At 54.3% G+C, this 23,344-nt stretch overlaps 11 protein-coding genes across 11 annotated transcripts; 5 read left to right on the forward strand and 6 right to left on the reverse strand.

Moving 5' to 3' along the window:
• The first annotated feature begins 645 nt into the window (after positions 1-645).
• On the forward strand, positions 646-6,579 carry F5Z01DRAFT_734309 (Dopey, N-terminal-domain-containing protein). Its single transcript, XM_046266754.1, has 3 exons — positions 646-898; positions 953-3,685; positions 3,732-6,579. Exons 1-3 carry the CDS (start codon positions 799-801, stop codon positions 6,509-6,511), a joined length of 5,613 nt encoding a protein of 1,870 aa, XP_046121012.1. The 5' UTR covers positions 646-798; the 3' UTR covers positions 6,512-6,579.
• F5Z01DRAFT_647597 (BZIP-type transcription factor) lies at positions 6,580-8,188 on the reverse strand. The gene is made up of 2 exons (XM_046262996.1): positions 7,199-8,188; positions 6,580-7,142 (listed from the first exon to the last, which is right to left on the reverse strand). Exons 1-2 carry the CDS (start codon positions 7,795-7,797, stop codon positions 6,629-6,631), a joined length of 1,113 nt encoding a protein of 370 aa, XP_046121013.1. The 5' UTR covers positions 7,798-8,188; the 3' UTR covers positions 6,580-6,628.
• F5Z01DRAFT_647598 (RNA polymerase I-specific transcription initiation factor RRN3) lies at positions 8,146-10,625 on the reverse strand. Its single transcript, XM_046262997.1, has one exon. It carries the CDS (start codon positions 10,316-10,318, stop codon positions 8,249-8,251), a length of 2,070 nt encoding a protein of 689 aa, XP_046121014.1. The 5' UTR covers positions 10,319-10,625; the 3' UTR covers positions 8,146-8,248.
• Positions 10,626-11,424: 799 nt separating this feature from the next.
• On the reverse strand, positions 11,425-12,316 carry F5Z01DRAFT_671538 (histone-fold-containing protein; the record flags this gene model as incomplete). The annotated part of the gene is made up of 4 exons (XM_046264709.1): positions 11,425-11,631; positions 11,686-11,813; positions 11,864-12,094; positions 12,157-12,316. 4 exons carry the CDS (start codon positions 12,314-12,316, stop codon positions 11,425-11,427), a joined length of 726 nt encoding a protein of 241 aa, XP_046121015.1.
• Positions 12,317-14,814: 2,498 nt separating this feature from the next.
• F5Z01DRAFT_451370 (putative prefoldin subunit 2) lies at positions 14,815-15,765 on the reverse strand. Its single transcript, XM_046259841.1, has 4 exons — positions 15,370-15,765; positions 15,226-15,319; positions 14,927-15,119; positions 14,815-14,866 (listed from the first exon to the last, which is right to left on the reverse strand). The coding sequence occupies exons 1-4, from the start codon at positions 15,419-15,421 to the stop codon at positions 14,834-14,836; spliced, it is 372 nt and encodes a 123-aa protein (XP_046121016.1). The 5' UTR covers positions 15,422-15,765; the 3' UTR covers positions 14,815-14,833.
• F5Z01DRAFT_671540 (uncharacterized protein) lies at positions 15,639-15,928 on the forward strand (the record flags this gene model as incomplete). The annotated part of the gene is made up of 2 exons (XM_046264710.1): positions 15,639-15,672; positions 15,726-15,928. 2 exons carry the CDS (start codon positions 15,639-15,641, stop codon positions 15,926-15,928), a joined length of 237 nt encoding a protein of 78 aa, XP_046121017.1.
• Positions 15,929-16,229: 301 nt separating this feature from the next.
• Positions 16,230-16,667, reverse strand: F5Z01DRAFT_671541 (UPF0136 domain protein; the record flags this gene model as incomplete). The annotated part of the gene is made up of 3 exons (XM_046264711.1): positions 16,230-16,423; positions 16,476-16,596; positions 16,644-16,667. The coding sequence occupies 3 exons, from the start codon at positions 16,665-16,667 to the stop codon at positions 16,230-16,232; spliced, it is 339 nt and encodes a 112-aa protein (XP_046121018.1).
• A 223-nt stretch (positions 16,668-16,890) lies between these two features.
• F5Z01DRAFT_647638 (oligosaccharyl transferase) lies at positions 16,891-17,684 on the forward strand. Its single transcript, XM_046262998.1, has 4 exons — positions 16,891-17,234; positions 17,290-17,347; positions 17,397-17,460; positions 17,514-17,684. The coding sequence occupies exons 1-4, from the start codon at positions 16,938-16,940 to the stop codon at positions 17,578-17,580; spliced, it is 486 nt and encodes a 161-aa protein (XP_046121019.1). The 5' UTR covers positions 16,891-16,937; the 3' UTR covers positions 17,581-17,684.
• F5Z01DRAFT_647642 (GRASP55/65 PDZ-like domain-containing protein) lies at positions 17,685-18,948 on the reverse strand. The gene is made up of 3 exons (XM_046262999.1): positions 18,647-18,948; positions 18,512-18,595; positions 17,685-18,460 (listed from the first exon to the last, which is right to left on the reverse strand). The coding sequence occupies exons 1-3, from the start codon at positions 18,815-18,817 to the stop codon at positions 17,726-17,728; spliced, it is 990 nt and encodes a 329-aa protein (XP_046121020.1). The 5' UTR covers positions 18,818-18,948; the 3' UTR covers positions 17,685-17,725.
• A 210-nt stretch (positions 18,949-19,158) lies between these two features.
• Positions 19,159-20,100, forward strand: F5Z01DRAFT_671544 (RNA cap guanine-N2 methyltransferase-domain-containing protein; the record flags this gene model as incomplete). The annotated part of the gene is made up of 3 exons (XM_046264712.1): positions 19,159-19,304; positions 19,352-19,450; positions 19,506-20,100. 3 exons carry the CDS (start codon positions 19,159-19,161, stop codon positions 20,098-20,100), a joined length of 840 nt encoding a protein of 279 aa, XP_046121021.1.
• Positions 20,101-20,396: 296 nt separating this feature from the next.
• On the forward strand, positions 20,397-22,618 carry F5Z01DRAFT_617435 (uncharacterized protein; the record flags this gene model as incomplete). The annotated part of the gene is made up of 3 exons (XM_046260976.1): positions 20,397-20,450; positions 20,522-22,276; positions 22,346-22,618. The coding sequence occupies 3 exons, from the start codon at positions 20,397-20,399 to the stop codon at positions 22,616-22,618; spliced, it is 2,082 nt and encodes a 693-aa protein (XP_046121022.1).
• Between the last annotated feature and the right edge of the window lie 726 nt (positions 22,619-23,344).

Consider the following 23,344-nt stretch of genomic DNA (forward strand, 5'->3'; position numbering starts at 1 on the left):
CTTGGCGTAATCATTACTGTGGATACTACTCCGATATTAGATGCGTGCGCACGGGAAGATTTCCTGCTGTGCCGCAACGAATGTCACTAGGCTCTTTGTGCCCAGGGTCGAGAGACGCCGCGTAGCCGTGCTCGGCAACCGAACGACGCCTTTCACGAGTAACAAGAGGGATAGTACGGTGGCAAGTGACAAGCCACACACCTATGCTTGAGCGCGTATGACGGCGAACAGCATTCGTATTACTTGTTTGGTGGTGGTCAGCCAACCATCGCGTTGAATGGTTGTTGCGTGTCAACAGCCGGGACGTGGCTGCTTGTGTGATTGTGCGCATTCCTATTTGACCTATAAATTTGCTTTGAGAATATCTTCAGTATGAGCGGTGAATAAAAAAAGCCGCTTTTCGCCTTTATAAAATTTATACAATAAAAATATGTCCAGATCGTCGTTGCGCAACCGCAGCATGCCATCGATATTAGCTACAGGGTCAGCAAAGCAGGTCTCGAGGGGATGGATGGATGTACAAGGTTGACTAGTGGCAGCCGCGCTAACCAGAAGTGTCTGGGTGCTGTAGGCTGTAGCCTACCACTGACGTACGTACCCCCGAGTGCGACTAATTAACTGAACATTAACATTTGGGGTCCGACTCCAAATGCGATACGTCGCCATTTGACGAGAACCATACTTCAACTTCCGACGTTGATGGTGAAGAGGCGCCACCAAAACCTCCCCGAGCAAACCGAAAGTCGAATTCGAATGCGCGAAGCATGATTGCCGATTTTTATCCCGAGACAAGCAACCATGGCACCTGATCCCGCTTCAGGTCGCCGGTCAGTGTCCCCTGGCAGCTCTGGCCGCGACTCGCCGATACCCAGGCAGTGGAGGAATCAGCTTGGTGGAGGTTGGTACTTCGTCAGTGCAAGAGGAATGACCCGTAGAAGCTAACGCATGGTAGCGGAAGACAAGCTGTTGAAGGACAAGGCATTCCGCAAATATGCTGCCGGCGTGGACAAGGCGCTGGCCCTTTTCGAGACGGCCCTGGAAGAGTGGGCGGACTACATTTCATTCTTGAATCGCCTGCTCAGAGCGTTGCAAGCACGTCCAAGCAATATATCAGCCATACCAGCTAGAAGTCTCGTCGCCCAAAGGCTGTCGCAATGTCTCGACCCCTCATTACCGTCCGGCGTCCACCAGAAAGCTCTCGAAATCTACAACTACGTCTTCTCCACCATTGGCACCGAAGGGCTGTCCAGGGATCTGCAATTATATCTCCCAGGGCTAGCCTCTGTTTTGTCCTTTGCATCTCTGTCGGTTAGGGCTCCTTACCTGGACATTTTGGAGACGTATTTCCTCAAGGTTGACCCGAGGTCACTTCGATCAGCAATCAAGTCAGTCATTCTCGCATTGCTACCGGGGCTAGAGGACGAGGCGGCAGAGGACTTTGATCGGACGATGAAACTCGTGGTCAGCTTCAAGAAGGCTATCCGCCCCCCGAGCAGTGAGCTCCTCACCGAGGATCATGCTTCTGGCGACGACTACTTTTGGCAGTGCTTTTTCTTAGCCTGTATCACCAGTTCGGGACGGCGACCCGGCGCATTGGCGTATCTCGTGCGGTACCTGCCTGCACAAGGCGGCGCGACGACAAATGCAGCGAACAGCAAGAATGGATTCGCTGATCAGCCTAGCGACAACGTAGCATCTATTGTCACCTCTCCAGAACCGGGACTCCTGATCCGTTGCTTCGCAAGCGGCCTATCAGACGAGCAATTACTGATTCAACGGGGATTTCTAGACCTGCTAGTCACTCACTTGCCCCTGAGTTCAAGTGTACTTCGGGGGAAGGTGAAATCCGATGACCTGGAGCTCCTCATGAAAGCAGCCATTGGAGTTGTCATAAGGCGTGATATGAGCCTTAATCGCCGGCTGTGGGCGTGGTTCTTGGGACCGGAGCCTGCGAGCAACGAAACGGAGCAGGCTGCTGAACCGACATCACCAGCCACAGACCACCAACAATCCATGGCGGCATCCAGAACTAGCTACTTTGAACAATATGGCCTTCAGCCATTGACACGAGCGCTCTTGGCCATGGTGACGTCGGGCGGCAACAAGAACCCCGCAGAGCGAGCGCGACCCTATCGAATATGCTTGTCCTTGATGGATCGCTGGGAGATTGGTGGGCTGGTAGTGCCAGAGGTCTTTCTCCCAATCATCGAAAACGTTCGCCAATTTCAGGGTCAGGCGTCCTCAAGTGCCGAGTTTTCAGAGGTGTTGAAGAGCGCCAGCGTGTTTTTCGATGGCATTGAGAGCGGTCTGATTTACAGCGAAATCGTGTCTCTACTAGCGCAAGCACTGAGCCCAGGCAAAGCTGGTGCCGAGGAAAGGCAAGATAAAATTGCCATGGCAAACTTCATCCTGGCGAACTTCAACGTTCGAGAGGAGGAAATGGTCACCATCCACGCTCCTCTATCGTCTTTAGCTACGATCTGTATGCTGGAAGACTTGGACAATTGGAGGAAGACGTCGACCACCCCTGTTCCTTGGGTTTCGGCCGTGTCCAAGAAAGCACTAGAGACTGCTATAGTCCTGCTCGAGATGGTCCCGCCACGTGCCTTTCCCAACGGAGGGACCAGTCCCAGCCGAAATGCAAAGTTGGTTGGCAGCACGGCAAACGCCGAGCTTCTCAAGAAGATCCGAGACTTCTACGTCAATGAGCAAGGGAACATTGAGGCCTCTTCCATCCCCTTCCACTTGCGGCAGCTGGGCGAGCTGATTCTGCAAAAGTCATCCCTGTTCATCCGGACAGGCCCCACGCTAGGAGACGCGTCCGTTCGGATGCTCGTGTTAGCATTGACGAAGATGCCTGCGTCGTACGCATTGGACGCAAAGGAGCTACTGAGCTTCCTTCAGCTGAGCCTGGAAGGACCAGAGCGTCTGGCTTTCTCCGACTTTTCAGCAGTGGTTCAACTCTCTACTGAGCTACATGCGGCCCATCGCATAGCGTCGAGAGGCCTGTCGGATCTAGCCACTGTATTGGTGGGGCACGCTTGGAGGTTTCTTTCGACGGAGGAGCCCAAGTTCCACGTGGAGACTGTCCGATGTCTATGGCAGCTGCAAACGGCACTGTCCGTTGCGAACCGCGACATTGAGGCCGCGCTTGCTACAGTCATAGCGGAATCCCGAGATCCCATGGACATGCATCAGTGCGTGAGCGATGCACATACTTTTAGCGTCCTGTGGTCCCTCACTCTTCAGGACAACCCTTCCGATCGACGCGGTTCCAAGGCTGCCGCACACGAGATTAGGTCGGGACCTCGTCTGGCGGGAATGGAGCACTTTGAAGTCATGTTGACGCGACCCCTTTTCTTGATCTTGGATGTGCTCTTGGACGATACTACACATCAGTACATGACGGTGAAGTCGTGGCTCAGCAACATGATTGGGATCGATAGGCTCTTTCTGGTTATGGTGCAGAAGTTCTGCGAAGTCAAATTCTTATCGACCCTGCGGGACGGAATCATTCAGCCAGGGGTACCCGACAGCCGGCCCTTTGGAGAGGAAGACGATCTTGACCTATGCCTCTACTACTTGCGTACCTTGAGCAACGTACTACGCATTTGTGGAGACGTTGCATGGGCCGTGTTAGCTTCCAAGCATGTGTCTTTCAGTCATCAAGGCCTTCATATTAGTTGTAAGTTCATCGATACACCGTACTGGGCATGACTGACTCGAGACAGCTGGCGGAGAAGAGGGCGATATTCTGCTCCAGGACTTCATGGTCAAAGTATGCCTCAAGTGTGTAATGGCTGATGCCGTGCCCGGAGCCAGCACTAATCTAGAGCACCGCATCTTCCGACTGCAACAGTTTGCGCTCGGCATGCTTCATCATTTCTTTCTCAGCCGGCACATGAGCGGTTCGCCAGAACAAAACCTGGAGAATCTCTTCCTAGAGAGACTTTCCAGAGCTATAGATCAAGAGGACCCCTCTGTTCAGGTCCTGCTGCTGGATGTGGTGTATGACGCCCTCAAGCTTCGGGAAGCGTCCATGGGCGAAGCACCCGGGACACCGCCTTCCGAGAAGCGAACCTCCAACCTCGACCCAGGACGAACTGGTCGACCTTCCTTTACAGCAAGCGAGACACGACATGTATTAGTCCCGCCGCCGCCTCGGCTACTACAATGCATACAATCGGCGTTGACCGCCCCCGGCAGTCGATCAGTTCTGGATAGCTGGATCGTCTTCTTGAGCGAGTGTCTCCCATTCTACGCTGACACCATCTTTCAAGTATTGATACCGCTCGTTGAGACGCTGTGCACTCAGGTTGGAAAAACCTTTGATCACTTGAGGTCCACATTTAAGAATGGCGCGCAGCAAGCTGTCAGCAGCACAGGGTTCCCTGAGTCGACATTGATACACCTACTGAACGGCCTCGAACAGGTTCTGGCAAGATCCCACGATCAGCTGCTATCGGAGGAAGCACGTGCCCAGCTGATGAGAAACCCCGACCAACAACAGTCTCTTTTTGGCAGCATGGTCTCAGGGGTTTTCCAATCGGAAGGGCATCGCTCCCGAAGCGCAACAGCCAACGATAGGTTGACCGTCCATCTCGCCTTCCAAGATGCCTGCCGCATCTGCTACAAGATCTGGTCCTGGGGTCTCGGCGATGAGGCTGCGCAACAGGATCCCGCATCTGCCGCTACATTCAACCACACTTCGCTCCGAATGCGCAACCGCGCGCGGCGTTTACTGGAACACCTTTTGCAGGCGGAGAACCTCGAGTGCCTAGAGACAATCATTGATACATGGAGGAAAGCACCAGACTCAAAGGCCCGACTAGAGGTTTTCAACCTATTGTCCGCATTGGAAGCTTCGCGGCCGAGACATACCATCCCAGCGTTATTCAACTCCATCTACAGCCGGACCAACCCCACAGCCTTGGAGCCATCGCGAAAGTCGACCATGACTATCTCCCTTGAAGAGACCAATCTTGTGGTTTTCTTGGTAGAGTACACACGTTCGCTGGATGACGACGCCATGGATGAAATCTGGCAAGATTGCATCGTCTTCCTCAAGGATCTCCTGAGCAATCCATTCCCTCACAGGCAGAATCTGCCAAGCTTGCTCGAGTTTGCCGCGCTTCTGGGTGAGAAGGTGGACAATACCAACTTTGGCGAGCAGAGGAAAATGCGTCGAGAGTTGGGAGATCTTTTCACCAGACTGCTCGCTGCTTTATTCACAACGAAGCCAATCACCACTGAGTCTACGAACCTCAACAGCGGCACGATGGAAAAGGCACACAGAACTGAAGCTGGTCGGCGTACGCCGCTAGGTTCTGTCACTGGGTCCGAAGACGTGGTGGCCATTCTCGCCTCCATTGTACCAAACCTGCCCAAGATCTTAGTTGATTCAGACCGCGTACTGTCCGCCGCTGGTGCCATATCGAGCAATGTCGTTGGCCCTACTATACGCTCCAAGAATTTCCCCGATACAGTTGGACACAGCACATTGAGCCTGCTCCACGAGCTCTCGAGGTTGCAGAACAACCAGAAAACCTGGAAGAAGGACGTCGGGGAGGCCTTCAACGATGCTCGCTTCTTCAGCATGCATCTCGATCTTGTGAAGGATGGATGGATGCCACTGCTGCGTCAGTGGACGATGGCAGATAAAGACAAGATGTCGGAGATTGTGCAGCGCTTGACAGCACCCACTACGGCAGGCATTGTCTTTGGCGTTGGGGCTACCTCGGCTCGACTTGATGCAGACCGCAAGGCACAAGTGAACCTTCGCCGCATTGCGACGTTGATCCTTGCTTCGACCGAGGACGCCTTTGTCGCAGATCTCCCCATCATCTTTGACAAACTTACTGAGCTGCTGGGGGCTACCGCTACATCATCACCATCGTCAGCCACACGTGCTGACATATACATGGTTGTGCGAGCTCTAGTGCTCAACACGAGCCCGGTCCATCTGGCTGTGTTGTGGCCCGTGATCAATCACGAGATTCACAGTGCCATTTCCTCCATCACTGCGCCGGCCAACAGCTCAATAGCAGATATCTATACCAACGCTGCTGTCCTCCAGGCCTGCAAGCTGCTGGACCTACTGATCTGCGTGGGGCCAGACGACTTCCAACTCCACGAGTGGCTCTTTATCACAGACACCATTGACGCTGTCTACCGCTACTCGACAGCCCAACCCGTGGCCTTGATTGACGAGCTCTCAGAGGAGCTGGGCAGTGGTGCCTCTCAGTATCTGGACAAGTCCGAGGCTGCAGCACACCTCAGCGCCAGCAGCTCGCATAGACGACCCCTGCTCGGCCCTGGGGTAATCGACGATAATGCGCTGATTGAGCGCAGGGATGATCTGGTGTCTAAAATACTCCGGCCATTCTTTGGACAACTCAGCATCTTTGCATTTGAGTCGACGTACGCCATGGGGACACTGGACAGGGAGGCCTGCGTTCAGGGGTTGTTGAAGGACTTGTTTGATGACAGAAGTATCGCACGGGCGCCGTGACCAAAGTTAAAATGTAGAACAAATTCACAAAAATTGCATCGTCGCAATCTTAGAGCATCCTGGCGCACATGTGCAGGTAGACTTACTCACCAATGACAATATAAGAGTTAAGCGTGTTCACTGTATTTGATGTTGCTGCAGTACGCGCTCGACCACACTTTCGAAAGCCGCCCTCTCCATGGCTGCGCCAAAGCTTACACAACGGACTACACCCTTGAGTTGTAACTGAAGAGCTTGCAACATGCCGCTCTCCACCAACGTTACCGGCGAGTACCGCTCGGCCAGCTCGAACCACGCCTGCACTGGTGTCACCTCCTCCGGTCCTGGGTTCAGCGACGCGGCTAAGCCTCGCAGATTGGACAGCGTGATGCCAGATGCCTCCCAACGGAGCTCTGGCGGAGGTGAGGGCGCCACCGGTCGCCGTGACAGGAATGGTATCGACGGATGGTGGTGATTGGAAGAAAACGCTGTTCTCGAACCGTACACTTCCTCGGGGGCATCCTCCATGCAGAGCGCGGTGGCCATGAGATGATGCCCCTGGTTCTTGTCATCCTCGTCACCAGTGAGCGTTGGCTGCGCATGGTGGGCAAAGTCGCCCATCGTGTAGTGATCCCAGCACACGTGCTCCAAGCTATACATATGTTAATAACTTCGCGTCGAGGCAGGGCTTTGAACAGGCACACTTACGCGAGTACGAAGTTGATAGCCGCGTCCTCTTGTTGCCTCGTCATTGATTCATTGCTCACGGTGCTTGTCGCTGCAGTCGATGCTGTCACCAGGCTCGGCGGTGTGCTGCTGATTGTGAAGCAGGCCGAGTCGAGGCTCTCGTCATATTTCAGACACACTGCCACATCGTCGACATGGACACCGCTGAACAATTCAGGCGCTGCGTTCCCGTTGCCATCCTGCTGTGTGCTGCACACGCCCAGCTCACGGAGCGCTGTCATCATCGCTTCATTTTCCTTGCGCAAAGCCTCCGCGTCGTCCCGCGCACTGGCGATCAGACCTCGATAACGGCTGACATCGAGTTCGAGCTCCTTCTGGTGATCTGCCTTGCGCTGTCGGTGTCTGAGCTGTGCCGATCGGACCTGGGCGCGTCGCGCCTGTTGCTTTGTGACTTGCTGTGTGTCGCCGCCGTCTGGTGGCGTCTGCGTGGTAGATGATGATTGATGTGATGAGGGTGCTGGGGCTTGTGAATCTGAAGAGGTGGACGTGGTACTGAATAGGCGCTGCTTGCCCTTTCTAAGCATCGCTGCGAGGGAATGACGTTGAGGGTCGTCAGCCATGGTAGCCTTTCCTTTCTTTATCGCAACTTCGGCAATGATTGAGTATTCAATGGGCGGGAGGAGATACAAATGTCATGATAGTGGGTAAGCGTGGGGATGGAAGAGAGTCAGATTTCCATGTCGGGACGTCGCGAGAACTCAATACCTTATGGGGAAACGGCGGTTATAGAGTCTAATGCCCAACAGCGCGTCACAGCGGTTCCTGCCGTCCTGTGCGATGACATCGATTGTTATCTTTCGCCATACCTCGAGAATCAATATATAGTCGCCCAAACAAGTTCGGAATTGACGGCAGTCCATGCCCTGCATCATGTCACACGCGATTTGGACGGACATCCAAGCATAAGGTACAGAAAGTCGTCATCGTTTTTGGCTTTTTTATCTACCAACGCCTCGCTGAGAAATCATACCCAAATGCAGTTGCCAATGCTCAAGTGGCAGATTACAGTCATTAGAGATCATCATCATCACCTTCACTGTCCGTGGCCGTGTTCTCCTCCAGATCCACGCTCTCTTCGTCGTCCATGTCATCCACCTCGTCGCTGTCTTCATCCTCCTCCTCAGCGTTCAGCCCGGGCACCGCCCTCCAATGCACGTAGTCACCCTCGAGCCACCGCTTGCTAACGGGTAGCTGGTAAGGATCAAAGGGGAAATACGGGTCAAGTACGTGCAAGCTCTCATCGCCATTCTCATAACCGGCGTCGCGCAGCGCACCGCCCGTCGCATACGATGTCATAAACTGCGTGAGTCGCAATCGCTTGTTTGCTTCGATGAGAGGGTAGACGTAGATGAAGTTGAGCTTGTGCGAGATCTTGGCAAACTCCTCCACAATGACCGGCGCGCACACCTTGAGAGGGTTGAATTTCCCAAAGATGTGGGACATAAAGTCGCGTCGATTCGTCGCTGGCCAGCCCAGATCGGCGCCAATGTACGACGTCGGATCTTCGGGATCGACGTAGTCAGGCGTCACCATCACCAGGTCCTGCCATCGAAAGCAGAAGATGTACATGGCGGCTTGCACCAGGCAGTAGAAAGTCGTGAAACGCTTGAGATCTGGCCCTCTGCAGCTGGCCTCCCAGTGGTCGCGGTAGTTGTTCATGTGCTCAATCAAGAGATCGAAGATGGCCTGAACGGTTTTCCGATCGACGTGCGCGCCGCGTGCCACAAAGCTAGCCAAGTATGCTATGCATGACTGCCGTAGAACTGCTGGGAAGGTCTTGTCGAACGCGATAGACATGAGCTGACCGCAGAAACCATCCGACAGTCTGTCGTGCATCTGCGCAAAGTGAAATATGAGGAACTGCGTGTGCCGTGATTTGTAGGTGGGCAGAACGAGCGTGTCGAACTCGCGTAGAATTGTCGTGAATGCGGCATAAGCCTCGTCTGACCCGGGGTCGCGCTCGATAAGGGGTGCGTGGTAGGCGAATAGTGTGTCAAGCATAGCGTCCATCTTTTCGACATTGTCCTTGACGCTCTTGATACGCGCCGCCTCCTCATCATAATCCGAGTCGTCGCTATCAACCGACTCTGTGTCGCTGTCGTCAAGGTTGTCATCCTCCCACTGGGACGGGTCCGCTGGCTTGTCTCGAAGGGTGTACATCACAGCGGCCGTCAGCTCATCGTCCAGGTCCTCCAGATCAACCATCATTTGCGAGTCCATTTTGACTACGCGGTTGAGGATGAGATCCAACACTTCTTCTCGCAACTCGGGCGCATAGTCCTTCACCCTCAGCAAGTTGCGCACATAGGACATGTGAACCTTGAGCGAATCATTTGGGAAGGGAAACTTGGCTCCGAGGAGATGTCCAAGAACACTAGTCGCCGCAGGAAAGATCTGTAGTAGATGCCGCAAGGTCTTGTGCAACCTGTCGCGCACGGTTTCCCGGCCAACTTCTGGGAAATCGGGGACTGCCCATGCCGACGGCCGCACGGTCATGAACGCCTCGACCATCATACTCAGGACGGGCAGCAGGTAAGAGCCTTGGGCGCTGATGAGGGACGCCAGGAAGTATGTGTAGACCTTGATGAACTCATTGTCCCTTCCAAGCCACGAGCACTTAATAATGGTCTTGACCAAACCATTGCACTCCTTGCTCTTCAACAACGGCATGCAGCTCGTAAGGGCTATGACGTAGTTCTTGAGTTCTTGAGGTTTGAGAGTGTCCTCCTCTTCCCCCACAACAGGCGGGAGATATCGCCTCGTGTCGTTGGCGAAGAGTTCTTTGAGTGTGTCGTAAGGTCCGTCGTTGCCCCGCCGGTGCTCCTCCAGCGCTTCCCTCACTTCACGCTTAATTTCATCCATGTTTCGGTTTCCTATCTCGTAGAACTGTGTTTGAGATTCGTCAAAGAACACTTTTCGGCGTTTCGTCGGGCTGCTGGGCGCGTCGCTGGGGTCGTCGATGCCAGCATCCTCAGCTGTACGGCGGCCGAGCACTGACACGGGTTTGAGTATGGACTTGACAGGTGTCGAGTTGGGTGTAGGACGACCGAGGGTCCTCTTGGCGGGTGTAAATGGTCTCATCGGCGCGAAGGACCATGTGGTTGGGAGGAAGAAAGTCGCAAACGTGTCGTCGTGTCGTCTAGACGGTCTTTGGTAAAGGCGGGCGGCTAAGGTATGACCATGGATTGAAAGATGTGTTGAGCCAGCGCGCGAACTAGACTGTCGGTCATGCTATCCGCACTGGCGAGAAAGATGCTAAGATGACCGATATGGCGACTTTGATAGGCCTCACGAGGTACGGAAACACACGACGGCGTCTACAAGTATTGGTAATGGTCGTAGGTAGGGGAAAAGCGTGGTGACTGCGGAGATGTGAATAGAATGGCACTTTTTTTTCAGTTTCTGCAGTGGGAACCCGAGCAGTTCAAAGTGAGTGGGGCCTAACTGGATCTGGACGGCGCTAGTGGTGGGTGCACGTGCCCACCCTCCGCAAAGACGTCAGTTTTAACCAGGGGTCCATGGGTGACACATTACTCGAGCATCTGTAAACCAATTCAGGCCGAGTCAGCTCCGGCATTATATCGTCAATCTGCTGATCCACTTCAACACCACCACCACCAAGTTCGCGATCATAAGCTTTCGTACCAATACTACCTGGTATATCACGTTACGAGACACGCTCAAAACATGTACGTGGCCATTCACTGCTCTATTAGAGTCAGAACCGTGAGGCTCGGGAATTACTGCATATAAACATCACGAGAAAAAAAGGACCTTGGTCGTCTTGCTTTCGCCTACTTGAAGGGAGAAATTGTACGTAGCAATAAAAGTAAAGGGTCAACCCAGGGGAATCTATCGTAATCCGTACGACAATAGCCACAGACCTCTGCAGCCAAAGATATCGAAGACAAATATTACAAGCAACACATCGAGACTCCCTCCTCTCATTTCCCTCCTCAATCCTTACTCCCTTTTGACATATGTCTCTTGCGCCCTGTTGGCATCCTCGTCAGGCGAGAGGGACTTCGATTCGACCATGGCAGGGTCGAGAACTCCGCCATACCTCCAGGAATTCGAAGAACAGTACTGTAGGAAGACTCCCCGGGTGGCCTCTGCTGCGAGGTATCCGCACCAGTGCTGTCGTGAACACCCGGGGCTATCTTGTCTGCATCGCGATATGGGCCCCTCTAGTACCCATCACCACCAGCCCCATTGTGTCCCGGTGGCGGAGCGCCGTACATATAGTTGACATCGGCACCGCCTTCGACATTGTTAGCATTGTCGGCCGCCGCAAAATCGCCAGCACCATCGCCAACTTTAGTAGCATCGAGAGGCATCCCTGTCGCCCAGCCAGCATTCTCCATCACCCGCTCTCGGTTGCCCTGGGCTTGTTGCTGTCGGTGTTAGGCAAGTTGCACGCCGTGAGAAGACAAGGGGTTTCGACCTACCTCCCTGTATTTAGACAAGTACACCTTGAGGGCTTCCGAGTAGTTCTCAAAGCCCAACGAGGTCATGGCGAATAAGATGTCTTCGCCGTTGACCGTTTTACGCTTCTCTTGCTGGCACTTCTCCGAGGCTGGGGTCGTCAATATCTGTCTTCATGAGTGGTAGCATGGAGGGACTCACCCTCGCTGGTGATGAAGGATATGAATTCGCTGACGCATTCCTGCATGCACTCCTTGGCCTCTTTTGCGATTTTGGCGTTGTCAGGCAGCGCGTTCTTCATGATTCGGGCCACTGGAGCAAAGTTACGAATGTTAGCATCGAGTTCGTCGTTCTTGTCAGCCTTGGGGCCGCGCAGTGACCCTTGGGACGATTGAAACGTATTCTGTGGCATAATATATCGAGTATGCACGGCTATCGAGATGGCGCGCACCAGGAGCAAGTCACGAAGCAAGAATGGGGATGAGAAGACCTACCATTGGCGATGGGAAGCCATCGATCCTGCTCTTTTACACCTTCATACTCATAGGATCCAAGGCCACCTTGTGGGTCCTGGTCGTTCATGTTGCCTTCTTCGTCGTTTGGAGACTGTGCGCCAGCCTCGACATCCTTGGGGGGAGACTGGGAGTCGGACATTGTGGCTACCTGCAGCGGCTGCTAGCAGTTTTGTATGATATTCGGAAAGACACAGCTGAGCCTTGATGAGGTATTCCCGCGGTGGGCCACGTCGCAAGGGTGCGTTTTGCAGGACTGTTCGGTCAGGGCACAGAAGCACAGCAAGCCTTCTGTTGCTTCCAGCAAGCGTGTCTGATCCTGCACGTCCGGCGAGTATCCCTACTCGCTGTGGTACTGGTTTTCGACCCGAGTTGGTCCCCTGTCCCGCAGTAATCGGAGACTATGACGATTTCTCTGTGGGCACCCCGTCTGTGGGTGGTGAGAAGAAGCCGTGTAGGCTTCCAGAGGGAGGGGTGGAACGACCCGCAGGCAGACGTCGCAGTTGCAGCTAGCAAGCAACCAGACTGATCAGCGTGGACGGAGTTCTCGGTCTTCCTGGCGTTGCTTGCTCAAGCGGGGCGTGTGTTGATTCAGAAGCAGCTGACCGTGACGGCGGATGATCTCGAGCCTGGGTGCATGTGGCTTAGGACCGAGACACTATTGCGACGGCGACGTTGTGTTACACAGGGTCGCGCCGTTTCGTTCGTCAATGGCTTTTCTGCAAGATCGCGTCAGCGCAAATGCTTTCGGACCAGGGATGAGTGCCAAGTATGTAGACTCGGGCTGCGAGAAGAGAGTGAGCTACCTTGACTAGGGACTGTTTGGGCAGGAATCGGTGCGTGTGGTGTACAGGCACGGGATGCAAGAGGGTGTGTCTGCGTTGTTCAATCGCGGTCAGTCCTAGTGCTGCTGGGCTGTCGCATTTCGATGCGGATATGTGGAGTGTTCGTTGACGTGGGGTTCCGCGCGCGCATCTGTCCTCGACGCGGGTAAAGGCTAAAGCAAGGATGAGGAGTCCAAGTACGTACTGCAAGTCCAAGACTAGGCGGGCGAGGCGGTCAATGATGCCCAATGCTTTCCCGGCTTTTGGATAAGGTATCGTGGATCGCAACGTGTGTCAATTGCCAAAATGAAAAACGTGCCGGGTGAGGCCTGAGGTAACTTAGCAGCGCTTGTCCACCGGGCAATCGCATCGCATGCCGCCTGCCTGCATAACAACAGCCCTACTGGCTGTTAACCAATTACATAATCACGACCATCGCTGTCGAAAGGTGGTAGGACGGTCGCCCTTTCCCGTCTGTACAACAACACCTAATTACATCCGCTGCGTCCATGTCTTCGATATGAGCACGACAGAACTTTGTTCGGGAAGGATCAGTGCCTTTACCGCTAGTTTGCGCCACACTCTGGATTTTGACTTCGTAATATGAACCTCGGACAAGCGGTGTGTCCCACGTCAGGCTACCTCGCCGCTACGGGAGATGTCTCTTGTCCCGTCTGTTTGCTTTCGCATAGACGGTAGCTTAAGGTACTGCACAAGCGATCATCTACGGCCCTTCTCGAGCGCGATTTGTCTGGGACGGAGAATTGAAGCTTCTAGACGGTTACGGACTGATTGGATGATGTAGGATTGTTTCTGATGCTATAACTACCTATACCTCCAAGCATCTCTGGAAGGTCCAGGGTTGCACCGTGAATCAGATTCCGAAAGTTGGAGCTACGTACTTGTACTCTCATCGGGTTACCACTCAGAGCGCTGGGTTGGCGCCTTTTCCCGACCGAACCAGGAGGTTGGCGCCATGATGCATAACCCCGTGGAAGGGGTTTAAATATCGCTCTCGGCATTCCTTGATACATCCAGACCCTGGCTCGTGCACGATGCGTCTCTAATGGCTGAGTCCTGACTGGTGCCCATGTGCGCGGGGCTTTATCAGATGCTGGCCTCGTGTGTGCTTGCACATTTCAGCAACAGCCCCCACGGCAATTTGAAGCCGCAGCGTTTGCCTCGATGGAGAGCCGTTTTTCTCTATTCCATCGCAATAGCAGGAAGTGGACGGGCTATAGCGCGATGCTGTACTCGTCGGGCTTACCGTGCCAACTGGCGCCTGTTCGTCTACGCATGTTTGTTGGCGATGACACCCTCAGCGCACGCCTTATGAGTCCTGGACGAGAGCCTGACCCGGTCATCTGGTTGAGCTCCTTCGAAGCGCGATGGGCAACCTCTCAATTGACACCGCGTATTTGTTCGAATTGCTATACAACAGCATAAAGGAGCCTCGTCAGCATGTGTCATGGAAGCGTGTTAGATCTCCAGGCAATGGCAGACTGACAAATTGGGGCAGTAGCTAGACATCAATAATCAGGCAGCAAATTTCGAGTGCAACCCCACGCCTCACTCAACTACTCGTGGGAAACGCCGTACCTGTGTGGGATGACAGCGCATCATATGCATCCACCACACCAAGCTCCCATCCTGCATACTTTCACGTTTCACGTGATACCTTGCCCAAGCTGCCGGTCGACAGCTTCCCATAGCAGGGCAGCAGGAGCAGAAGATGATACTGAGGATTCGCATCGTACGACTGGAGTGTCTGGGCTTAGTCGAGTTTCACCAGTCTAGTGTGAGTGCAAATTTCGTTTTTCGATTGGCCTAGTCTCTTATTGACGGACTACCTGAACATTGTTCTTCTTCTATAAAGGCGTCAGTATGTTAATGATGTAGTGTGCTGGTAAACTCGGGTAGTCACTGACCTTCCACTTGTCAAGCTCCTCCTGCTTCGTCTTGTACTGCTTCAACATGTCGTCCAAGACCTTCTTTAGGCCCTCCTGGTTCGTCTTCAAGGCAGGGACAACTTGCTCAACTGTCCTCTCCACGAGTACGCCGTTGATCAAGCGGTAGCACTTGCGGTTGCCATCAAGTGGTTCCAAAGTTTCGAGCACCAGTCTATAAAAGATCAGTAAACGGGACGGTAGAAAGAATTCAACGAGGGGAGGCGAAGAGATCGACAGAAAAAAGTGAGACCATCTGATCCCGGTGGGTGTGGACTGACTTGTGTTCTTCTCCTTCCTGCTCGATATCGCCGATTTTCTGTGCTATTTGTTGCAGAGTGTTCTTGTAATTTGAGTACGTGGCTTGGAGATCAACTTTGTCAAGTGAGCATGAGTGAGCTGGCTGGTAAGAGGAGGAGACTGACCTTTCGGCTGTTGCGCCTGCGCAGAGCCTTGTTGCGCAGCTGCTTCCGACATTGCGCAGACTGTGGATGCCTTGGATCTGCTCAGTGTGGTTGAGGTCGTGCTGTCGTTGTTTGGTAGACGCCGTTATGTCGGACTGGCGAAAGTGGGATGAGCCCAGGTTAACCCACCTCACCAAGAATCCAGTGGCCCAAGCGCCACTAAGATCGCATCGCCAAACCCGCCCGTCCGTCCCTCCGATGGAACTTTCGCCATCATCGACACAACCAACATGCATCCACATTTGCATACGAAGAACGCCCTCGGTATGTAACTGCTCATTTGATGCTGATCACAGCCTGCTCACAATTCTGCGTAGCTTGCGAGGACGTCATCGCCGCGCTCGAAGAATGCCACGCGAAGGGGTTCATGCACAAGGCATCAGGCGGATGTAACGACATGAAGGACCAAGTCGACAAGTGCCTCCGCGTGGAGAGATACAAGATGCAGGCTGAGAATAGAGAGGCGGCACGGGCAAAGAGGGACAGGATCAAGGCTCAGCAGAAAGAGCTCGGGCTGTAGATGTCGACTGCCACCAACCACGACCAAATGCGATCCATCATCGAGCCCGAACCGTTTCTACGACGTACGAATACATAGACCGTCTCTGCTGAGAATTGTAAACTACATATGGTGCGAGGCGTCAGCGGCTAGGGCTCAGCTTTCTATACCAGCCTGTACGATCACGGAAGAGGCCGGACGACATGATTTTTACGATAGGCACGAAACTCGCCCCCTGTACTGGTTCAAACACTATATACTTGTTTAATTACAATGTATCAACAATCTGCATGTTATTTTCTTCAGCCTTGGCGCAGGTAATTTACAGGTTCTTGCGAACGCCGTTGCCAAAGGTCCACGCGCCGAACAGCGATAGCACGCTCAGAGCCATGGGGACTGGCTTCCTCAGACGAATCGCCCTTGGGATCGAAGCCCCGCCAAGAACAACCGAAGCAAGGAGTGACAACTCAACACCATATGGTTGACGGTTTTGCATGCGATATCCTCCTAGACCATCTAGTTTGGGTCAGTACTGGCGGGTGATTCGGAGGCTGGAGAACAATCGTACAAAGGGCGCCAACGCCGCAGCCGGCGATGATCGAGGGCAGGGACCTGGTCTTCGCATAGCCCATAATTCCACCACTCGCGACGAGCGCGGCGAGGATGTAGGAGATGTTCTCAAGTCCAGACTGGAGAGGTCTTAGTTGGCGTGCTTGCTGTCGGGCGAGCCACTTACCATATTGGCTTTATTAACCGACATGGGGAGATTCTGATATGTGTGGAAGCAGTTGTCAGGAACTGGACAAGAGCAGATGTAACGAGTTTGGATAGCAAGTCTAAGGTAATGGGAAGCCTCGGCGTCCCTGGGCATCCTGACGACATAGAGGAACCCCGGATTGCGGGTCCACTTGACTGATATGACCCAATCACAGCCCTGCACTCATGTAGCTGTCGTGTCAATTGAAACCTCGAAATCACCTAAGCTCCAGGTTCCCATCACCACCACCATTGATGAACATCATCGCGAACCATGGCTGGCAAGAAGAACGCCAGATCTGAGCCCGCTGCGGCACCCGCGACGACTGCCACATCGACTCCTTCCGCGAAAGCACCCTTGACACCGACCAAGAACCCCATCCCCATCCCCACGCCTGCCCAGCCAAAAGCCGTCGCCGCGCAAGGCGGCTGGGCCCAAGTCTTCCAAAACCTGTACGATTACTATCTCTCCGAGACGCCGCAGCGAACCAAGCTCCTCGATGTGTTTCTGCTCTTCCTCGTGCTCGTGGGCGCTTTGCAGTTCTTGTACTGCATCCTAGCTGGAAACTACGTATGTCTGGAGAATCGAGAACCTCTGCGATGGTGGGCTAACCATAGCTCGACAGCCTTTCAACGCTTTCCTATCAGGATTCTGTGGGACGGTCGGGCAGTTTGTCTTGACGAGTGAGTATCAATGGAGCCGCGTTGGGCGCATGGTGGTTAACATGGGCAGTTTCACTACGGATCCAGACCACTGAAGCAAACAAGGCCGACTTCCCCAAGGTATCGCCCGAAAGGTACGGTTCCATTAACATCCAAGCGTGGAGATGCTGGACGCTGACCAAACTAGGGCATTCGCTGATTACGTGGTCTGCAGTCTCATCCTGCACTTTTTCTGCGTCAACTTCATTAACTAGACAAAGCAAGCGAGGGGTTCGGCCAGGCATTCGATCTGGGAAAAGGTGTACAACAAGCCATAGCATTTCACGAGACAGGCGGCCATAGACAGATGAGTGGTTCAATCCATCTGTTGCTTTCACATCAATTCCAGGTGTCGCTCTATCATTGTTCATCGGCCTGTGCTTCTTCTGCTTTGGGCGGCCCACCGCCAGCCTTGGGTGGCGGAGGTCCGCTCGGAGTCTTGCTCTGCGGCGCGTTGTCCACTGCCCGGCTCTTCTCCTCCTCTTCCTTGAAGTAGTCATCCATCAAGCGATTCGGACTCCGCCCGCCCCTGTCCTTCTTCTTCCCGCCACGTGGAGGGGCACTGGCAGGCGTCACCATCTGTGCTGGCACCAGGTAGTCTCCGCCTTGAGCGGGCGACGGTGCACTGGCCGGGTTGAAGGTAGGTTCGCTCTTCTCGTTGTTGTTCCCGCCATCGAACATCATTTCCCCGGGCGCGTTCACTGGCTCGTCCAACGGTGCGGGGAGCCTGTGCAGCGCTCCGTAGCCCAGGACGCACCCCAGCGCGCCCTCGCCTCCCCATCCGCGGCTTGGCTGGATCGTCACCTCCCTTGTGACGTTGTACTCGTTATTGTAGACGTAAAGACGCAGTGGCCGTCCAATGAAGTCCTCCACCAGCTCGCCCAATGCGCTCTCACCATGGAGAGCGCCTTCGGGGCTACCAAGGATATAGTCTGAATAGGGCAGCAGCGAGCCTTGGTCCGCAGGTGAGTTGGAGGCTACATCGAGGACATGCCATATGTTGGCGGCCAGAGCGAGAGGGGCGTATTGTAATGACAGGCCGAGGGATGCTGTGTCGCTGGGGACAGGGATATGCACGTCCTTTGTACGCTGGCCCTATGCTATGTCAGATTGCATTCACAACAAGCGCATGAAGCGGAGACATACTTTCGCATTCCACAGTCCGAGGTTGACAGTTCCGCCTGCGCAATTGCGCACTTCTTGCGCGAAGAGCGCGGGATCTGGGTTATCCTACCACCGTGTCAGCAGGGCGTCAGGATAATTATAGGCTTGCCGCCGTACAATGGGACGACCATTGATGCCGACGATAAAGTCAAACCACGGCTCGATCGACAGGTCGAGGTTCGTGTTTCTGAGCACTTGGAAGCCGAATGACCCTGCCTCCGCTTGTCGTCGTTGATGCGGCAAGTCGCCGTCAAGACGGGACATGAATCGGTTCAGCGCGTTGAACATGGTGACTCTCCTTCCTTTAACAAGGTGTGTCGGTGGTTACTGTACAAGTCGTAGGGTACATGTATGGATGTCTCTTGCGAGGGAGGATGTCGTAGCTCGGGAGCTCACTGCACAGCTTCCACGTCAGTGGAGCTCCAGCGAAAGTTGTCCACTGCAGCCTTGCGTCGCCAAGGCGCTAACCAATTTGGTCAATTCCAACCTTCAGCCTTGTCACGCTCATCCATCAACACGAAGTCTTCAGCGCTACCCTCAGCTTTCCCAGGCACGATCTCATATCGCCTTCGCAGTTGTTTCGTAGTGCCATTCGGCATGAGCGGTCGCGCGTTATGGAAGACAGCGCAATGGCCAGCATGGGCTCAATTTTCAGCATGCTGATCCAGTCGCAGATGGACAAAGCGTTCAAGATGACGCCTGCGGGCAAGGTTGACTTGACGGACGAGTGCCAGCATTACGAAAGCAGAGACCAGGTACCATGGGACATTCAGAAGTGAGTTTCTCACAGCGGCGAAAGGTTCAAAGCTGAAGTGGATCAAGGTACTTTGCGCAGCGCTACTCCATCTTCAGTCTCTACGATGAAGGTATCTGGATGACGGACGATGCTTGGTTTGGCGTGACACCCGAACCGGTAGCAACGTATGTATCTGTCTGCTAGTTGCGACCCGCCAGGCAATTCTAACAAATGAGCCAGGGCTGTGGCCAACGATATGTATGGCACCGATGAGAACAAGACCATCCTCATCGACATGTTTGCAGGCGCTGGGGGCAACACGATCGCCTTTGCCAACTCTGAGCGATGGGAGAGAATCATTGCCATTGAGAAGGACATTTCAACTCTGGCATGTGCGCAGCACAACGCCGACGTCTACGAAGTTGAGTCGGACATAATCACCTGGGTCCACGGCGACAGCTTCGAATTCCTAGACGCTCTCCGCAACCGCCCAGAGGAGCTGCATCCCGATTTGAGGCTGGACATGGATACGACCGTTGTCTTTGCAAGTCCCCCGTGGGGTGGGCCTGGCTATTCCACGGATGAAGTCTTTGATCTTCGGACAATGCAACCTTACAGCCTGAAGCAGCTACACGGGATAGCGGGACCCATGAACCATGCCTTGTACCTCCCCAGGACCAGCGACATCCGCCAGATTGCCAAGCTGGCCCCGGAGGATCAGAAGATTGAGGTTGTGCAGTATTGCATGGAAGGGGCGAGCAAGGCCATGGTTGCATACATGCCGGGAGCGTCGAATCGAGGCAGGCCAAAGGACGACGATAGCCCTAGGGCATGAGGACAGCCCATCCACCCAGCCAAACTCCATCCGTCAGTCTTCTTGGTCCACTAGTGAGGAAGAGCGTGGATGGCCCGTATATAATGATCAACAGGACAGCGCATAATTTACGTACGCAGATGGTCGGTTTCTCCTGGCTGGCTTTCAACATGATCAGAAAGCTTTCAGTTAAATCATGTCATAAAGTGGGGACCAGTTCTACCCACCACCATACGTACTTATGCGACAGCTTAACTCTCTCACTCATCCTGCACTCTTCTCACTCGGTCACATTTCTCAAATCCCCATCATTGACAATGGCAAAAGAAAAGAAGAAAAAGGGCGACGCCGACGCCAAAAAGGCAAAGAAGGTACGGATACAGCTCCCGAGACCATCGTCATGCCCTGCCCCTCCCCCACTGACAACATTTTTCACTGGCAGGCGGAAAAGGCAGCCAAACAAGCCAACAAGGGAGAGAAAAAGGCAAAGTCCAAAGCGGCCAAGGTCGAGGGTTCCGATGCCGAGGATGCCGATCTCGACGAGATTCTGGAGGAATACCGGCGCCAGCAGGAATTGCACCTCAAAATCACAGAGACGGTCGTTGACGCCCCGCCTCGACCACGCGCTGCGAGCACACTCCTCGCCTCGCCTCATGACAGCAACACATTGCTGCTATTTGGCGGCGAATACTTTAATGGCTCACTGGCATCTTTCTTCAACGACTTGAATGTGTACAACATCAACAGAGATGAGTGGCGCTGCGTGACCAGCCCAAATGCCCCATTGCCGCGGTCTGGTCATGCTTGGACACGTGCGGAGAATCCGAAGCATGTTTATCTCTTTGGAGGCGAATTCTCATCTCCCAAGCAGGGCACCTTTCATCACTACTCTGACTTCTGGAGGCTGGAGCCAGCCACGAGGGAATGGACCAAGATTGAGACCAAGGGCAAGGACAAGAGCCCGCCGGCAAGGAGCGGCCATCGCATGACGTATTGGAAGCAGTACATCATCTTGTTTGGGGGCTTCCAGGATACCTCGAACCAGACGCGGTACCTGTCCGACTTGTGGATCTTTGACACGGTCAACTTTGTGTGGCACTCGCCAGCGCTGCCACAGGCGCAGCTGAAGCCTGATGCGAGATCCTCCTTCACACTCCTCCCTCATGAGTCCGGCGCGGTGCTCTACGGAGGCTACTCCCGCATCAAAGCGACGGTCAACTTGAAGCAGAAGACGGGCAAGGGGCAGGCGCAAGGGCAGAAGAACATCCTCAAGCCCAAGGTCCACGACGATTGCTTCTTCCTGCGCATGACGCAGCCCCCTAATGATGCGCCGCCCAACTCGCCCCCAACCGTGCGATGGGAACGAAGGAAGAAGCCGGCCAACTCTCCCAACCCGCCGCGCGCAGGGGCAACTATGACATGGCATAAAGGCAGAGGTATCATGTTTGGCGGTGTGCATGATGTGGAGCAGAGCGAGGAGGGCATGGACAGCGAGTTTTTCAACCAGCTATTCGCATGGAACGTGGACCGCAACCGATTCATGCCTCTACCATTGCGTAAACCACGCCAACAGAACAAGAAGGTCGCGCAGGATCAGCGAAGAGGTGGCGGGCGCCGCGGTCGACAAGGTGGTGACGAGGAGCTTCTTCGACAGCTGCAGGCCCTAGAAATGGGCGCGTCACTGGACGATGTGGACGACATTGAGCTTGAGAAGCAAGAAGAAGCCGAAGAGGAGGCTCCCGTGAAGGAGTATCCCGTCACCATGGAGCCACCGCACATGCGCTTCAACGCACAGTTGGCTGTCCAGGGCGACAACCTCTACATCTACGGCGGCACATTTGAGAAGGGTGACCGGGAGTTTACTTTTGATGATTTGTACGCCATCAACTTGGACAAACTCGATGGGTGCAAGGAGATCTTCCAGCGACCTGTCGAAGACTGGATCGAGTCGGACGACGAGGGCGACGACGAGGAAGATGAAGACGCAGATGAGGAAGATGAGGATGAAGACGACGACGAGTACGAAGCCGCAGACAACAAGTTCACGCCGAGCAAGCGCAAGAAGAAGCAGGGTGACGAAGCATCCGAGCACGGATCAGAGACCTCTGCTGCGCCCACGACGGCGTCGTCTACCGACGAGGACGATGCTGAATCCACCGCCGCGGCGTCCGTGGACGACGGTCTGCCTCATCCCAGGGTAAGCTCAATTAGTTCTCCAGAACACCAAGTGCTACAGACCGTGATACTGACAATGCATGCAACACAGCCCTTTGAGTCTCGACGCGAGTTCTTTGTCCGTACGTCCAACGAATGGCAAGAGATCCTCATGACCAGCCTACGCTGGAAGAACATCCAACCCGAATCCATGCCCGTCAAGGAGATCAAGGCGAAGGCATTCGAGCTCAGCGAGGAGAAGTGGTGGGATTGCCGCGAGGAGGTTGCCGCGCTGGAGGAAGAGCAGGAGGCCGCGGGGATACAAGAGGTGGTCAGTTTGGCGGATAGGGGCGACGCGGGCGGTGCTGGCGGACGGAGGAGATGATCAGACTTTATACAATTGAATACTATGAGCCATGTTTGCATCGTACGCAAGTACGCAAAGGCGTTGAACACATCCTCTGTACACCCTACCCTGAATCCTCTGACACCCTACCCTGAACACCTCGCCGCCAAAACTGCCCCCATCTCGCCGCCGCCATGCAAACAAACATGTTCGCAATCTCCATCATGGATATGATTATATCACATGGCAACCTCCCTTTCCTGCCTTGGGGGGATATTTCTTGCCGTCCACGTCAACCTTCGGCTCGCACGCACAGCGCTCCTCTTCCGGGACAGAGTCCATGACCATGGGGACGTGCTGGCCACAACCCCACCAGGTGGTCTTGTCTGATGAGCGTCAGTGATTTCGGGTTCTACAAAAAGGAGTGCACTGAACGCCACGGAGTTGGGTGACGGGGTTATACGTACGACAATTGTCGCAGGTGGCCTTTCTGCACATGGTGAGGATGGCGATGACGTGTGAGGGGTCAAACAGATAGCGGGTATGTCGTTCCTGTGGAATATCGAATGGTGGCCGGTTTGGGTTGATTCGTCTTGCGTTGGTCAGATGGGCTTTAGAAATGTTTTTATAGGAAGAAGTGTCGTAAATGGACACTAGGATAACGTCAGTGACTGTCAAGATGTGGAAATCGGCGACCTGTGGACCGACCTCGCCGTCCTTGTTGCGGAGTCCGGAACCTCAGGAAGTGGCGGCGCCCCAAGTTCC

Source organism: Emericellopsis atlantica (genome assembly GCF_019669845.1).
Source record: "Emericellopsis atlantica unplaced genomic scaffold F5Z01scaffold_5, whole genome shotgun sequence".
In the NCBI taxonomy this organism is placed as follows: Eukaryota; Fungi; Ascomycota; class Sordariomycetes; order Hypocreales; family Bionectriaceae; genus Emericellopsis; species Emericellopsis atlantica.

Excerpts from the sequence above, each read along its gene's own strand:
- F5Z01DRAFT_734309 (XM_046266754.1), top strand. The coding sequence starts at position 799 with ATGGCACCTGATCCCGCTTCAGGTCGCCGGTCAGTGTCCCCTGGCAGC. Across the intron at positions 899-952 it reads GAGGAATCAGCTTGGTGGAG|CGGAAGACAAGCTGTTGAAG; the intron begins GTTGGTACTTCG and ends AACGCATGGTAG. Across the intron at positions 3,686-3,731 it reads TCAAGGCCTTCATATTAGTT|CTGGCGGAGAAGAGGGCGAT; the intron begins GTAAGTTCATCG and ends GACTCGAGACAG.
- F5Z01DRAFT_647597 (XM_046262996.1), bottom strand. The coding sequence starts at position 7,797 with ATGGCTGACGACCCTCAACGTCATTCCCTCGCAGCGATGCTTAGAAAG. Across the intron at positions 7,143-7,198 it reads GCTATCAACTTCGTACTCGC|CTTGGAGCACGTGTGCTGGG; the intron begins GTAAGTGTGCCT and ends ACATATGTATAG.
- F5Z01DRAFT_647598 (XM_046262997.1), bottom strand. The coding sequence starts at position 10,318 with ATGAGACCATTTACACCCGCCAAGAGGACCCTCGGTCGTCCTACACCC.
- F5Z01DRAFT_451370 (XM_046259841.1), bottom strand. The coding sequence starts at position 15,421 with ATGTCGGAAGCAGCTGCGCAACAAGGCTCTGCGCAGGCGCAACAGCCG. Across the intron at positions 15,320-15,369 it reads GCAGGCGCAACAGCCGAAAG|TTGATCTCCAAGCCACGTAC; the intron begins GTCAGTCTCCTC and ends CACTTGACAAAG. Across the intron at positions 14,867-14,926 it reads AGGAGCTTGACAAGTGGAAG|AAGAAGAACAATGTTCAGGT; the intron begins GTCAGTGACTAC and ends ACGCCTTTATAG.
- F5Z01DRAFT_647638 (XM_046262998.1), top strand. The coding sequence starts at position 16,938 with ATGGCTGGCAAGAAGAACGCCAGATCTGAGCCCGCTGCGGCACCCGCG. Across the intron at positions 17,235-17,289 it reads GCATCCTAGCTGGAAACTAC|CCTTTCAACGCTTTCCTATC; the intron begins GTATGTCTGGAG and ends ATAGCTCGACAG. Across the intron at positions 17,348-17,396 it reads CGGGCAGTTTGTCTTGACGA|TTTCACTACGGATCCAGACC; the intron begins GTGAGTATCAAT and ends TAACATGGGCAG.
- F5Z01DRAFT_647642 (XM_046262999.1), bottom strand. The coding sequence starts at position 18,817 with ATGTTCAACGCGCTGAACCGATTCATGTCCCGTCTTGACGGCGACTTG. Across the intron at positions 18,596-18,646 it reads GCATCAATGGTCGTCCCATT|GATAACCCAGATCCCGCGCT; the intron begins GTACGGCGGCAA and ends ACACGGTGGTAG. Across the intron at positions 18,461-18,511 it reads TCGGACTGTGGAATGCGAAA|GGCCAGCGTACAAAGGACGT; the intron begins GTATGTCTCCGC and ends GACATAGCATAG.